The sequence below is a fragment of the Stegostoma tigrinum genome, chromosome 31 (assembly GCF_030684315.1).
Source record: "Stegostoma tigrinum isolate sSteTig4 chromosome 31, sSteTig4.hap1, whole genome shotgun sequence".
NCBI lineage: Eukaryota > Metazoa > Chordata > Chondrichthyes > Orectolobiformes > Stegostomatidae > Stegostoma > Stegostoma tigrinum.
This window is the reverse complement of record NC_081384.1, coordinates 16,456,752-16,471,126: the sequence shown is the minus strand read 5'-3', so window position 1 is coordinate 16,471,126 and position 14,375 is coordinate 16,456,752. Positions and strand designations below refer to the sequence as shown.

The 14,375-nt window shown below is 37.7% G+C and overlaps 1 protein-coding gene across 2 annotated transcripts in view; it reads right to left on the bottom strand.

Moving 5' to 3' along the window:
• Positions 1-8,171: 8,171 nt before the first annotated feature.
• Positions 8,172-14,375, bottom strand: part of dhx8 (DEAH (Asp-Glu-Ala-His) box polypeptide 8) — a 43,083-nt gene continuing 36,879 nt past the window's right edge. For both annotated transcript variants that reach the window (XM_048560563.2, XM_048560564.2), the window contains one exon: positions 8,172-9,483. In XM_048560563.2, coding sequence (XP_048416520.1) covers positions 9,264-9,483 — 220 coding nt within the window. In that variant the 3' untranslated portion in view covers positions 8,172-9,263. The remainder of the gene's footprint in view (positions 9,484-14,375) is intronic.

Here is a 14,375-nt window from a genome sequence, read left to right as displayed (position 1 = left end):
TAGACATGCTGATGAGAAGAATCTGGCTCAGACCGAGTACAAAATTAGTTTAGTGTAAATAAATTTATGTTTTTTAATAAAGTTTCAAGAGTTTAGCTATATATTTTCATCTCAGAGTAAAACCCCATGAACATCATCCAGAATCAACCACCAAAACAGTAACTGGTCCTATATACAGTAATAATAATCCGCATTTGTAATACACTCAAGCTTCTTTCCAACCTATTTTATCTTACTCTAATGGCAAATCTTCTAACCCCTTCTCCAACATGTACATATTTAGCTTATGTTGTATAAAGTAATGTTTCTGAAAGAGTTAATATAATCTTAGTATCTGCTCGACCCGACCTTATGATTCATACTGTGTTTGAGCAGAGAACTAGTTGGTTTTGCACAAGGTCATGATGGGGATGGATATAATGTATTTGACTATTAACTGATGGAATAATGTCTAACTATGTAAAGCTAATTGTATCAATTGCCACACCTTGTTATCTGAGACAGGTGCTTTTTCTTGCTGAGCCTCCTCCATGGTTTATCTTCTACCATGGAATATTACATAGGCCTTTAGACTCATTGTGGAAATGAGATTGGCAGCATTGAACTATCACAACCCTAAAACACCAGTGGTTGGTCACCAGAAGCTATTATTTTTCCCACTTGAATCCGTCACTAATATTTGCCTCAAGACTTCCACATAAGATAGAAAGGTCTGCATTTTACCAACTCTCTGGATAAAGAGATTTCTCCTGAATTTCTTATTGAAGTTGACATAGTTTGAGGAGGAGGGGTTAAAGAGTATAAGAGGGAAATCTCCATACCCTAACTAAAATAACATATGCAAAAAAGGCATAAAGTTACATCTGAACCATGCATGCCCCTGACCTGAAGCAGCAAGAAAAATGGCAATGGGAATCACAACTTAGTAATAAATCATCAGGTAAGCCAGCAAAATGACTTTTTGTAGGAATCTCGGTAATGTTCTGTTGAAAATTGCTATCTCCAGGGGTGCTTAACTATTTGTGCATTTTGAGGAAAGCAGCCTCATTGCATCTCATTGTAGTCTGCAACATGAGACATATTTTAATCAAAGTTGCCTGTTATCTTCTGTTCCTTTCAATAAACTCATCTAAATCTTTACATGAGGATGCTGGAGGGATGGAATAATAGTCCGTAAATATCATGCCTTTCTTGCTGAGAGATACTATTCAGAGCAGAGGAACAGGATGATTTTGATTGTTACAGCTACACTGGGTTCAAATTTATGCACTTAAACCTAAAGCACAACGCCAATTACTAACATAACATTTAATTTTGATGTGATTTTTTTCAGTTTATGTGAGCCCTCTCTCTCTGAAGTTATAGTTTTACAGGGGTCCATTCACCGTCTCAATAAAGTCAGTGGGATATATTGTTAGAATCTTTTGCCCTAGGCTTGATATCAGCATTTCTGTTTTTGAGCCTTGCTGTAGCTTGTCTGTGTAAAACAATTAACTCCTTCATTACCTCAGGTCGACAGAACTAACCCCAACCAAATCATTTGAAGAGGGCATCTCCAAAGAAGAACTCCAAATAAATTGATCGATGTAAGTGTATGCTTTTAGAGGAATAAAAATGTTGTCTCAAGTAGCACTACGGCACACAGACATGCTTCTGTCAGCATTTGATGTGATACATTAATGTGGCAACACTGGCAATGGGATCTCTAGGTCAACCAATATTTCAAAAAGAGTTTCCAGGACCTGGAAGTAGTGGAAGTCATGATCTAGGAGCATCAGGGCAGACCCTGGATATATTTTTTTTAAAATTACTATTCTCTGATCAAGAAATAACACAGTGTGGAGCTGTAGGAACACAGCAGGTCAGGCAGCATCAGAGGAGCAGGAAAGCTGATATTTTGGGTCAGGACCCTTCCTCAGAAGTTCTCTGAATTATCTAAACAATATTCTCTGAGCAATCAGGAACAAAAACAAAGTTGCTGGAAAAGCTCAGCGGGTCTGGCAGCATCTGTGAAGGAGAAAACAGAGTTAACAATTCGGGTCCGGTGACTGTTCCTCAGAACTGATGGCGGCTGGGAAAACGTCAGTTTATATGCTGAAAATGGGAAGGTGGATGGGGTGGGCAGTAAACGATAAGATAGAGCCCAAAGAGACAGAAAGACAGTTGGACAGACGAAGGAGTTGCTAACGATCAGGCTGGGAGGGTGAGTAGTTGTTAATGGGGACTGTTAGTGACTAACAACAGGGGGTGTGTAGCGGCAGATGGGGTAACAGGGCCTGTTGTGTGGGGTTTGGTCTGGGACATGAAAGAGTTTAGGCCCTAAAATTATTGAACTCAATATTGAGTCCAGAGGACTGTAGGGTCCCCAAAAAGCTCAATGTCTTACTGAGGAAAGACAATGTCAGATAACAGCAGGCCATTAAGACACACAAAATCAGAAGTTTTTGCTAAATTAGTTAATCTCCATGTGAACCGGCAAGTTGGGCTCTACAAACAATCTCTTCAGCTGTGGCCAATGATAGAGAGAAAGTGTTTGTGCTTCGATATCCATAATTCCTTCAGGAAAAATGTACTTATAAACAAATGTGAGCTCATCAGTGATTTCACAAAAATCAAACAAGCTGCCATCACACATTGGCTACAAAAGCCATTTATTCATCAAGCTGAAAGGTGCTTGTGCTGTGTAACCACATCATCAATGACACATGGAGAAGTTTGAAAAATAAAAATAAATAATGAGATCGTAGGAACTACCGATGCTGGAGAATCTGAGATAACACGGTGTGAAGCTGGATGAACATAGCAGGCCAAGCAGCATCAGAGGAGCAGGAAAGCTTGAGGTCTTAAAATAAATATTGAGTTTGCTTTGAATAATTTGGCATTAACAGTGCCACAAATAATTTTTTAATACCTCGCTATAACAGACACTCATTTGGCATCAGCTAGTGTATTGCATCCAGTTCTGGACCCCCAGTTTAAGAAGACATTGGAGAGAGTGCAGAAGAGGTCTATCAATACTCCAAGGCTAAGGAACATCAGCTGTGGAGATAAATTGGAGACTGTTTTTCCTTGGAGAAGAGAAAGCTGAGAAGGGATCTGATCGAAGTGTTCAAAATCTTGAACAATCTGGACAGAGTGAGAGAAAATGTTCACAACTGTGAAAGACTCAAGGATGACAGGGGAGAGATTTAAAGTAATTGGTAAAATAAGTAAAAATGTTACAAGGAAAACATCTTCATGAGTCTTTGGGGCCTGGAATGCATTGATAGAGAGTGATGGAGGAATTCAGTGGTAGCATTCAAATAGCTATAAACTGGAGCACTGGTGCAGACAAATGAGCCAATTGGCTTCCTGCTGCATGGCAGCAATACTGTGAATTGCATATTTTCAGTGATCCATTAAGCTTTAAAATCAGATTGGAGAAAAATCAGCTCCTCAAGGATATTTAATTCAACTGCAGAAATCGTCCAACGTAACAAATTTTGCACAGTTCTATGACACCACATAAATCATGTGATTAAAAAATTATGCATTCATTTTATGATTTTACCTGAACTCTACGAGATTCTAGGTTACCAGTAAATTGCGATAAACATGCATACACAGTTCGAGTTATACTGAGTTCAAAACAAAGCTTATATGTCAGAAGGCAAAATGAAACGCTGGATTTAGAAATCATTTGCCACATTTATATTATTCATGTCTGGACCTCTTTGTACTTGACAAAATTCTGTTTATTTCAAACCAAGCTTAGATTTCTAAATAATTGTAATAAACACCAAGATTTGTTTTTGGCCAAAATTTCAAATAGCTGAATTTGAAACTGAAACTTTAGAAATGGGAAAGCTCTCCAACTCCAGCAGTAAAGAGTTAAAGATATTTTGTAGTAACCAAATTAATTTGGGTGGAGTGTCCAAAACAAGGCTAAATAGAGGAAATCCTATATTTAGCAACCAAAAGTGTGTACACATTGGGTAAACAGCAACAATAGCCAAAAGCTAGCCACCCACAAGCACATGATCTGCCAAATATTATGATTTCAGAAAATCGTGTAAAGAAACATGGATAGAAAACCAGCTTATTCAATTAATTTTATAGATTTGATTAATAATAAATAAACTGCGCTTGACTGAAGTGACTTTGCCAATAAAAGTGGTACATATTCAAACAATTAGCCCTAACAGGAATAGGGAAATGTAGAAAATCAAGCACTTTCCTACATATTTATAGCTTTGGTGCCTTTCATTAAATATTTACCTGCAGAAAATGTTTTCTTTTAACCTCAGGAGTGGGTCACAAGGTGCTCCATTTGTTTTGGTCATAACATAGCTGTTATTATAAGGAAGTGAGCTTGAAGTTTTTCTGCCTAGCACAGCAAAATCACACAGACTCTCAACTTTTTCTGCTACTCGTAACACGTTAAGACAAGAAAACCCAATTAAATGGTGGCACCCAGGGACCTCCACCTGACATTGAAGGAGAAATTATTTTTACAAGGTACATGAAATTGGCTGTTTTGAAGACTTTTAATGCAACGATAATGGGCCTTTATGTGAGGAATTCCACATTTCTATTCTACATCCTTTGACAATCCAAGTACAGTCACAGGTTTTGGACCTTATGAAAAATTTTAGCTCATAAACTTCATAATTTCTCAAATAAATATATGGTGTGATGCAGATGAACCAATCAGTATCAAAGAACCCAGGCGTTCTTTAAACCATTACTTCATATCCTGAAGTAAAAGCTTACTATTGCAGTTTATAATATTCATTTGATGGCGATGGATCTAAGCCAAATTACTTCATCATTACAGGACAACAAGATGTTGATGGAGTTAAGAGAGAGTGCTCTTATGTTTTCAGTAATCAAGTTTGGACTTGTGCCTTTTTCTTATTTTAAAATATTCACCAGGACCAATCATTACATTTCAAATTACATTCCAGCCTCCGGTGATATTTAAAAATTACTTTTGCACGATAATAGGTGCAGGTGTGGTGGGAAGAAAAATGCAAATGGTCTATGAGAAAAATAGACTTGCATTTGCGTGGTGCCTTTCAAGACTTCAGCGCAAAGCACATTAAGACCGAAGAAATAGACAATCACATATAGTCGATGTTGCAATGTAGAAATATGGCAGCCCATTTGTGAACATCAAACTTCCTCAAGAAGCAACATGACAATGATCAGAAAATTAGTCCCTTGTCTTCAAATTTGTGAGATGTGATCCTTTACTTCCAACCAATGCTAGAAGTGGCCTCAATTTAACATTTTATTCAAAGATTGTCACTGCTGACAGTGCTGCATCCCCTCTATTTTACATTACGATGTCACCTCAATTTTGTGTTCATGTTTCAGAGTGGAACCTGAACCCAGAGTCTTCAGACTCAGAGGCAAGTGTGCTACTGACTGAGTACATGTTGGCAGACATATAATTGAGGTTGTAATTTATAAAAACACTTGGTAAGATTAAAGAGAAGTTATTTCCACTTCTGGTTTCACCAGAACAAGGGGTCATAAATATCAGATTGTCACTCATTAACCCAATAAGGTATTGAGGAGACATGTCTTTATTCAGAGACTGGTTAAAACATGAAACTGTTAATGAAACTAGCATTGATACAGGCAGGGGAAGCTTAAGGAGTCTAGGATGAGGAGGCAAGGCCTAAATGTCAGAGTTAGACCTTCCAAGCATCAAATCAGGAAAATCTTTTGCGCACAATGGGTGCGAGAAATTTGGAACTCTCTTCCACAAATGACAATTAATGTCAGATCAATTGTTAATTTTAAAATTTAAAACTGATTTTTTTTAAAATTGCACATAATATGGGACAAAGCAAATATCTGGAGTTTGGATTGCAAATCAGTCACAATCTCGATGAACGGTACCATTGGGTTAATGGGCTAAACGACCTACTGCTATCTAGCTAGAAAAACACAAGGGAGAAAGAAATGTAAAGATACTTTGATGGGCTTAAAAGAGGGAGGGAGGGTGGGTGGAGGACTACCATTAATCTATTAGGCTGAATGGTCTGCTTTTGTGCTGAAAATGCTTTGTGACAGTGTCTTAATTATTCTACTTCTAATAACTGAAGATAGAAAGGTAGTGGCCTGAATTGCTGATCTAGCTCCCTATTCTTGGAAGTCTCTCAATTTAAAATTCTCATCCATTTAATTCCTTTCAGGGTCTCAACCATACCACTGCAAAATTCACCAAGCCTAATGGATCTCCTGCCGAAGCTCATTTCAGTACTTCTCCATTACTCTGCTGCTTCATTGCAGCTAGCAACTTCTGCCACCTAAGCACCGTCCCCTAAAATTTCCTCCCCAAAATCCTTCTCTGATCCATTTGTTAAGAGTTTTCTTAAATCCCACTCTCCCACTTGTGATAAGACTTCTGTTCCGCCACCTAATTCCCAATGCACAAATTGGTGTTCCAGAAGCTCTTAATGGAATGAATTTGAAGAGCCACATGCGTATTTCCTGTTCATGACTTTATGTCTTGTATTCTGATTAGTGACTACATGTTGTTAAAACACTCGCTGATTTTCCATTATGTTTATTTTATTCTTTAATCAATTTTGATTTGAAGCTGTGAATTGGGAATTGTGACTTTTGGACTGTGGATAAGAGCTTATTGTTAAAGGGAAACAGATCAAACAAGCTTTTGTGTTTATTTGTGAGGCCAGGATTGGAAGTTAATTGCAAGTTGGTTCTTGATCAAAATGCTCTGCAGATGCTTCATTACTGGGGAAGAGCATTATGTTTGAACAGACAGCAGAAGTTGGCTTTAATGAGGTCAGTATGTGGGAATCAGCTCCAGCAATTGTGGACAAGACCTTATGCTTAAGCAAATGGCAAATGTTGAATTCTAAACAAGGAAGAGACATTCTGTCCAGGAGTGGTCAAAGTTTAAATGGGTTTTGGACTGTGTTTTCTCGGGAAAAATAATCTGGCTGTTGATGCTACATCATTGAGATTTGAACGCTTCCTGCCTAACCTCTCAAGAGCAGCTCTTGGAAGCTTAGAGAATAGAAAACAAAGTTGTAAGTATTATTTCCTTTATCTGAGTGAACTCTAAACGTGATCCTGATCAACATCTTCAGAAAATGAACCAAGAAACCACCAGCTATGCCTGTGGAACAACGCATTGTGAAAACTACTTAAGTAATCTAGCTAGTTTTGTCATTTTATTCATCCATTAAACAGTGTACTTCTGTGTCTTTTGTATGAATTGGGCTGAAAACAAAGTCTGTGAGGTTTAAAGCATACAACAGTTAGATTACTTGGTTGTTTAATTTTTGACTACTGAAGTTAATAAGCAGCTAGATCTTTTGTTTAAGATACAAACAAGTGTCTGGAATTGATTATTGCAGAGTCTAACATCGGTTTTTCAGCAGTCTGGTTAGGAATCATTGGAGTCAATTTTGAGGGTCTTTGAAGGTTTTAATTTTACTGTGTTGTAAATAGAGGTAGGAAGGTTGACTGTCTCCATGTCGTAACAAAGTGCCCAGCAACTGTAGAAAGAGATGATATTCCAGAACTGATTGCCATTCAAGATATTCCTCCCCTGGTGGCTGTTTTGTGTCATGGATCAGGACCTATGCCATCATTGAAAGACAGACTGCAAACTATGAACAAAAACAGCATTATAGCAAGATCACCTCATAATTTGAGGACAACAAAGTGCAATCATCTGAAGTTGAATCTACGTAAAAGGTCCCAAGAATCCTAGATGAGAACGGTCAAGTTGTCATTGGTTAAGAGAACAGTTTAGCTCTCGGAATAGCCAGTAAAGGATATGGAAAAGGTCACACGTTCCACACTCAATTCATAGCTGGGATGATCTGCATCACTTGGGGTCATACATTTTGGAATCAGGGAATTGGGTAAAGTCAGAGTAAAACAAAATTAAAACATTATTTATTTCTGTGACCCTTTTCATTGACTGCCTTTCTTAAAGTGTTGATGCGTAGGAGCATTTCCTGGCAGTAATCATATATTGGCACACACACCAATAACAAACTAGTTGTGTGGTTCCTGGCAACATGTGAACCCACGGAGGAAATTATTACATCGTAAATTGTTCGTGAAAGGAATTGCTGGGTTGGTGCTAAAGGAGAGGAATAAAAACCATAGGTGCACATTACATATAAAATATACAGCCCAGATTTATTTAGATCCTTGAGCGGCTACATATTTAAAGAATGTTTTTACAGTATGTACATTAAATCCTAATATAAATATATTTCAATCACAAATGAAACTGACTCAAGTCTTCCAAAAGAAAAAATTCCCTTGATTGCTCATTGTCAGCTGCTGCAACACCTGCCTGTAAAACCACCAGTTAGAAATGAAACTGTACATCAAAAATTGATAGTTTTTTTGAAAGAATGGTATCTGCCAATTCCTTTGAAATTAAGCGTGACTCTCTGAAAAAAATCTGCATTAACTGTTTATACCTTATAATGCACTGAAAGAATTTTTAAAGTCTTGAAGGTGGCAATGGCCAAAAGGCATGTTTTACACTACAATGTTTAATCCATTTTCCAACAACAATTACACCTCTCGACAGTCATAAAAAAACTGACATATTAGGAAGTTACTCGAATGTTCTGCGTAAAGTGTATCCAGAAGGGACTGAAGACGATTATTCAGAACAGATTGTTCAGCATGTCAAGGGATGGAAAAAAAATCCAAATATAAAATGAATCTGGTTTGTCATACTGAAATGCAGACTTCCACATTTATGTTGCAGTTGTGCATTTCTTGACTCCAGAGGTTTCAAATGCGTAATATTTCATAATATTCGAACACATTCTCGATTTCACTTTGTGCCTATTTCAAAACAATAGCTGTGGTTCAAAATGAAAATTGAAAAAGGGATGCAGCCTTTTTAAAGTAAGGAATTTCTGCCACATTCTTTTTGATGCAATAGAAAAGTTTTTTTTGGGTTCAATTGTAATTGTACATTAGTAAATTCTGCACAGACGGATAAAACTGCAGCTCCTAACCAGGTATGTATACAGCTGATTTGCACAATGGTGTAATTCAAGAATAAATTAGGACACAAAGTGTTTCCCTACACGGGAAACTTTTAAATGCTAAAAATACATCGTACAGAGCAACACATAAAAATAAGTCATCTTAAATACAGGAGGTGCTTCCAACATACAGCTCTACTTTTCAGTCTTAATCCCTTTAGCATTCTGTCTTGCTTCCAGTACCACTTCCTTCACCAAACAATTTTGACAACCAGCAATTTAACGTCGTCTGAATGCACGCGAGATTCTCCAGGCATTGGGCTCTTCGTAGCGGTTGTACAGGGGCTCCAGCCTCTGTTGTTTCTTTTGCTTACTGAGTTTAGTAGGGTCAGACACTTTGAAGAAGGCCGGTGCAAACTCTACTAGCCAGCGTGGGTCAATGGTAGTCACTTCTCGCATGTATTCCTTTGTAGTCAAGACAAGTTCATGATATACAACCCTGAAAGAAAAATATACATATTATATATACTTGTCAAGCAAGTTTTGTTTTGTGAATTATAATTAAAAGCAAAAGACTGCAGATGCTGGAAATCTGAAACCGACACAAAGTGCTAAAGAAACTCAAAAGGTCTGGCAGCATTCATGTAGACAGAAACAGTATATGGTCAAATCTGGTATGACTTGTTCAGAGCTGTGAATTGTAGCTTCTCATATTTGGGAAACAGCTTGAGCTTTATCACACGTGGTTCAAAATAACAAACATAAATACAGCCGCATACACAACCTCCATTAAAACAAGCTGATTTTAAAAGAAAATCTTCTGGCTAGTTATTAACAATGGATGCAACAATGCATTCAGGGGACGGAAAAAAAATATGGAAAGAACTGTGAAACTTCTTCAGAACCTTAGTTTGAATCAATACATATCAATGAGCTGAAAGTTTCTTCTTTGTTGGCTGCAAATCATCTATAGTCTGACAAAACCTTAATAAAATTCAAAAGGTCTACATTTATATCGAGCTTTTCATGGCCACTGGATACCTCGAATACTTTACCAACAACAGATTCCTTTTGAATTGTAGTCATTGTTTAAATGTAGAACACAGAGTAACTAATTTGCACGTAGCAAGGTCCAACAAACAGTAATGACTAGATCTGTTTTTGTTTTCTAGTGTTATTGAGGAATAAATATAAGCCTGGGCTCTCCCTTGAGGTACACCAACTAAGAAAGTAGGCAGGGCTTCCAATAAACAGCTTATCCATAAACTGGTACTTTTTGGCATGGGGCTTGAATCCTCAACTTTCTAACTCCGAGACATGAGTGGCATCAACTGAGCAAAAGATGGGACTTAACTCAGCACAAACTGTGAAGGGAATGAATATTGAAGATAGACAGGGTGCTAAGTGGGTTGCTTTGATATGAATGGCTTATGAGCAGACTAGCAGACAGTATTCCATCATATTCCTGACTTATACCTTGTAGTTGGTGGACATGCTTTCAGAAGTCAGTTACTCACTGCAAAATTCTCAGCTTTTGACATCGTCTTGTTACCACTGAATTTACCACTGGTTTAGTTCAGTCTGCAGAGCTTGCAACACTTAGGGTATTGACAGCAAGGGGTTCAGCAATGACAATGCCCTTGAGTGTAAATGGGAGATGAATAAATTCTCTCTTTTTGCAGTTGGTCACTGGCGTAGCAGAAGTGCCAGGCAATACCATTTGCCACCCATCAGCCAGAACCTGAATTTTGCTGTGTACAGATGTAGATTGATTCAATAATTGAGGAGTCCCAAATGGAGCCAGAAATTTGTACCATCATCATTGAACTTCTGACTTCACGATGGATGGAAGGTCATTGATGAAGCATCTGAAAACGGTGGGGTCTAAGACCCTCCCCAAAGGAAATCTTGCAGAAATGTCCTGCAACTGAGATGAATGACCGCTAACAACCACAATCATCCTCCTTTCCATGAGCTCTGAAATCAACCAAGAGTCCTACCCCTCCCCCACCCCCATTCCTATTGACCCTAGATTTGGTTGGACTCCTTGACTGCATTTGACTGAGTGCGCAGCCTTGATGTCAATAGTATGAGGTAAAAATCTTTCATCCCACAAACAGATTCCTTATTAAGCAGCATTTAGGCTGCATGGGGTTCAAGCAGGCATTTTGGGCCATGTTGTGGCCATGCACTAGAGACTCAAGACAGGCCCATGCAACAAAGGTGGCAACAACCAATATCTCAATGGTGGTTCACAAATATACTCATCATATATGTCACCCCCAATTTTTGAAGACATCTTTCAAGAATTGAAAGGGGAGTTACAAGCTGACAACAATACTATTTCATTTATCACACGCTTTTTAAAAAAAAAGCTGCCAGAAATGTGATTTGAAGATTTGGTCAAAAAAGTTTAAGAGAAAACTGTAAGCAGAGTGTTATATTGGCTTCAATGCAGCTCTGCAGAAGAAAACATCAGGAAAAAAAAAACTCCATCTCAACAGATGAGATGATCTGTCTCATTTCCCAACTCCACTCCAGGCAGAATAAGCCCAGTGGCAGAGGCCTTAACAAGAACTAACTAGTGTAAAGCGTAGAGCCGCTCACTTGACACAAAGCTTGGAATTAGCAAGGTTAAACCCGAAGGACAAGATGAAAAATATATGCAGTTCCCAAAGAAGCTTTGTGATGCTCAATTAAAACATGAGAAGAGGGAGCAAAAACACTATTAGTAAATGAGCAACTAAATTAGACTTTATACATAAACATCACACACACAGAACAGAGGCAAAAATAAGAAATAAACGGATTTATAGCACAAGAAGAAATATAGTTATTTCTTCAATTAAAACAAAGACGTGCAAACTGACATCTGCAAAAGGCTATTCATGCTACGCAGACAGAATGTCAATTCAGGCTGCCAAATGTAGAAAATCAATTAAATAAACGGGGAAGTGACTCACTTAGCCCAAAGGGCTTACCATACCACAATTCACTGTGTAATATGGGCTGACAGTATTCACAGGCCAATCAGAAGACAATTCCTATACTGAAGTAATCCATCATGGAGTTTCTATCACTTTCATCCACAGAAACAGGGGGAGTCCTGTGAGACAGTTTTAAGCACTTTATTCGTTTTCCAATCTCACAAAAGGCCAATCCTAAAACTTAAAGCTACTCTTTACCATTGTTTTAAAAAAAAAATTATGATTTACTCTCTTCATCAACTTCATCGACAGTGTTCCACTGACGCCTGCGGAAACATTCAATAACTCCTTATAATAAAAGTATAATACTTTGGATGCTAGAAATCGGAAATAAACACAGGGAATACTGAAGAAGCTCAGTAAGTCTGGCAGTATCTTTGGGAGAGAAACAATTAAAATTTTGAGTGCAGTATGACTTCTTCAGAACTGAAGAATTGTCCTCTGAAGGAGAATCACATCAGAGTCAAAACATGTATCAGAGATAATAAGAGCTACAGATGTTGCAGAATCTGAGATAACAAAGTGTAGAGCTGGATGAACACAGCAGGCCAAGCAGCATGTTAGGAGCAGGAAAGCTGACGTTTCGGGCCTAGACCCTTCATCTGATGTAAGGTCTAGGCCCGAAACATCAGCTTTCCAGCTCGTAAGAGTCAAAACATGTGCTTGATTCATAATAACAGGCATTTACACTCAAACTGTCTCAGTGCTGACCCTATCTCAGATCTATGAAATGTAAATATTCATTTTAAAAACAAAATGGGTACAAACATAGGATTAAACATAGGATAGCACAAGAAGAAATATAGTTATTTCTTCAATTAAAACAAAGATTAAAGCATGACCTTTCACATTTGGCATCGAGTTTTAAAATTAATCCTGGCTAATAAGTTGACAGCTTCTGTAGTTTAGCAAAGTACAGATGAGTCAGTCTCATGCTAATTTACCAAGAAAGCTCTGGTTAAAGGTGCAAAACTCAGAATTGAGCAGATAATTGCTTTTTATATCCTGGATGTGCCTCTCATTATCAACTATTAAAAGAACCAAGGTTATAAATTCCTGGTCATATGTGCATACAATTCTCAGCACAACTATATTAACGGAGGCATTAATTCGTTCATCTCACTATCCACTAACATCAACAACATATTCGTAGTTCTACTGCCTTCCCTTGCGACTCCAAATGTTGTATCTTCTACAAAAGATGCAAATACAAACTGAAGTACAGTGCCGTTTTAAATAAAACATCTTAATGTCTTGCCTTAGGCTTTTCATGAGTGAGCTGCAGTGAATGTTAGCAAATTATTTAAACTATACGTTGAACAGCCAAACCAGATTTATTTATTGGCATTGAATATCAAGCTTTTATTCTGGGGGAGTACATGGTGGGTCAATGGTGAGCAGTCTTTCCTCTTGAAGCCATCACATATGGAACCCAATTGTGCCCCATCTAACATAACCAGCTACTGCTGAACTCCAAGATCTTACTGGTCTGTATGGTACAGCATCATACACAATGCTTTCATTCAGTAAGCCATCAAGGGAACGCGGTCATCCTTAGAAATACCACAAATACGCATCATGTAAACTGTTTACGTGTACTACAGACACCGTAGTAAAATTTTACTGTCACACTCACTTTGGAAAATATCATGGCAGAGAAAAAACATCAGAATTTAAGCTGTGAAAAAGGACATTCTGTAAGAGAAATTACCTCAATGTCCCACTTGGGAAATGTAACTTTCTGGAATATTTGCAGAATATTTCAGCAATAACATGATAACAGATAATGGCATCTCACTGGTGCCATTAAATAAATAGCAAGGTTCAGCTTGTCATTCAACATGAAGGATAAGTGTATGATTTGCGAAAGACCTAGCCATGAATTAATTGTTTGTTTTAAAAATATGGCAGATCATACAGTGGGAAATATTTAACCAGAGATAAGTAATGAAATACTTTTCTACTCTGTGTGAAAGAAAGGGATTCACGAGTGAAGAGAAATTGTGGCAAATAATATTTAAGATTCAAGTTGTAAAAACAGCTGAAAATAATATTAAGAAATAAAAATGGCCGGAAAGAAAACAGCAATCTAGGCAGATAAAAGTGAATTTCAGATAAGCACAAGGGGGTAAAAGCTAAAAGATTCTACAGATATCTAAGGAACAAAAAAATAGTCAAGGTTGGAGTGGGAGCATGTGGAGACAGAGAAACTATCTTATAAGAGAGAATGAAGGAATGGCAGTAACATTTAAATATCTTGTTTCAGCAGTAAACAGGCAAAATTAATCTAATAAAGTGCATGATTCAGACAAACACAAAGCGAAAAGATATCAAAGTTTGTGGATAGAACAAAAAGTTGAATGGAGTGGGATGATGTGACGGATGAAGAAAAACATTAAGTAGT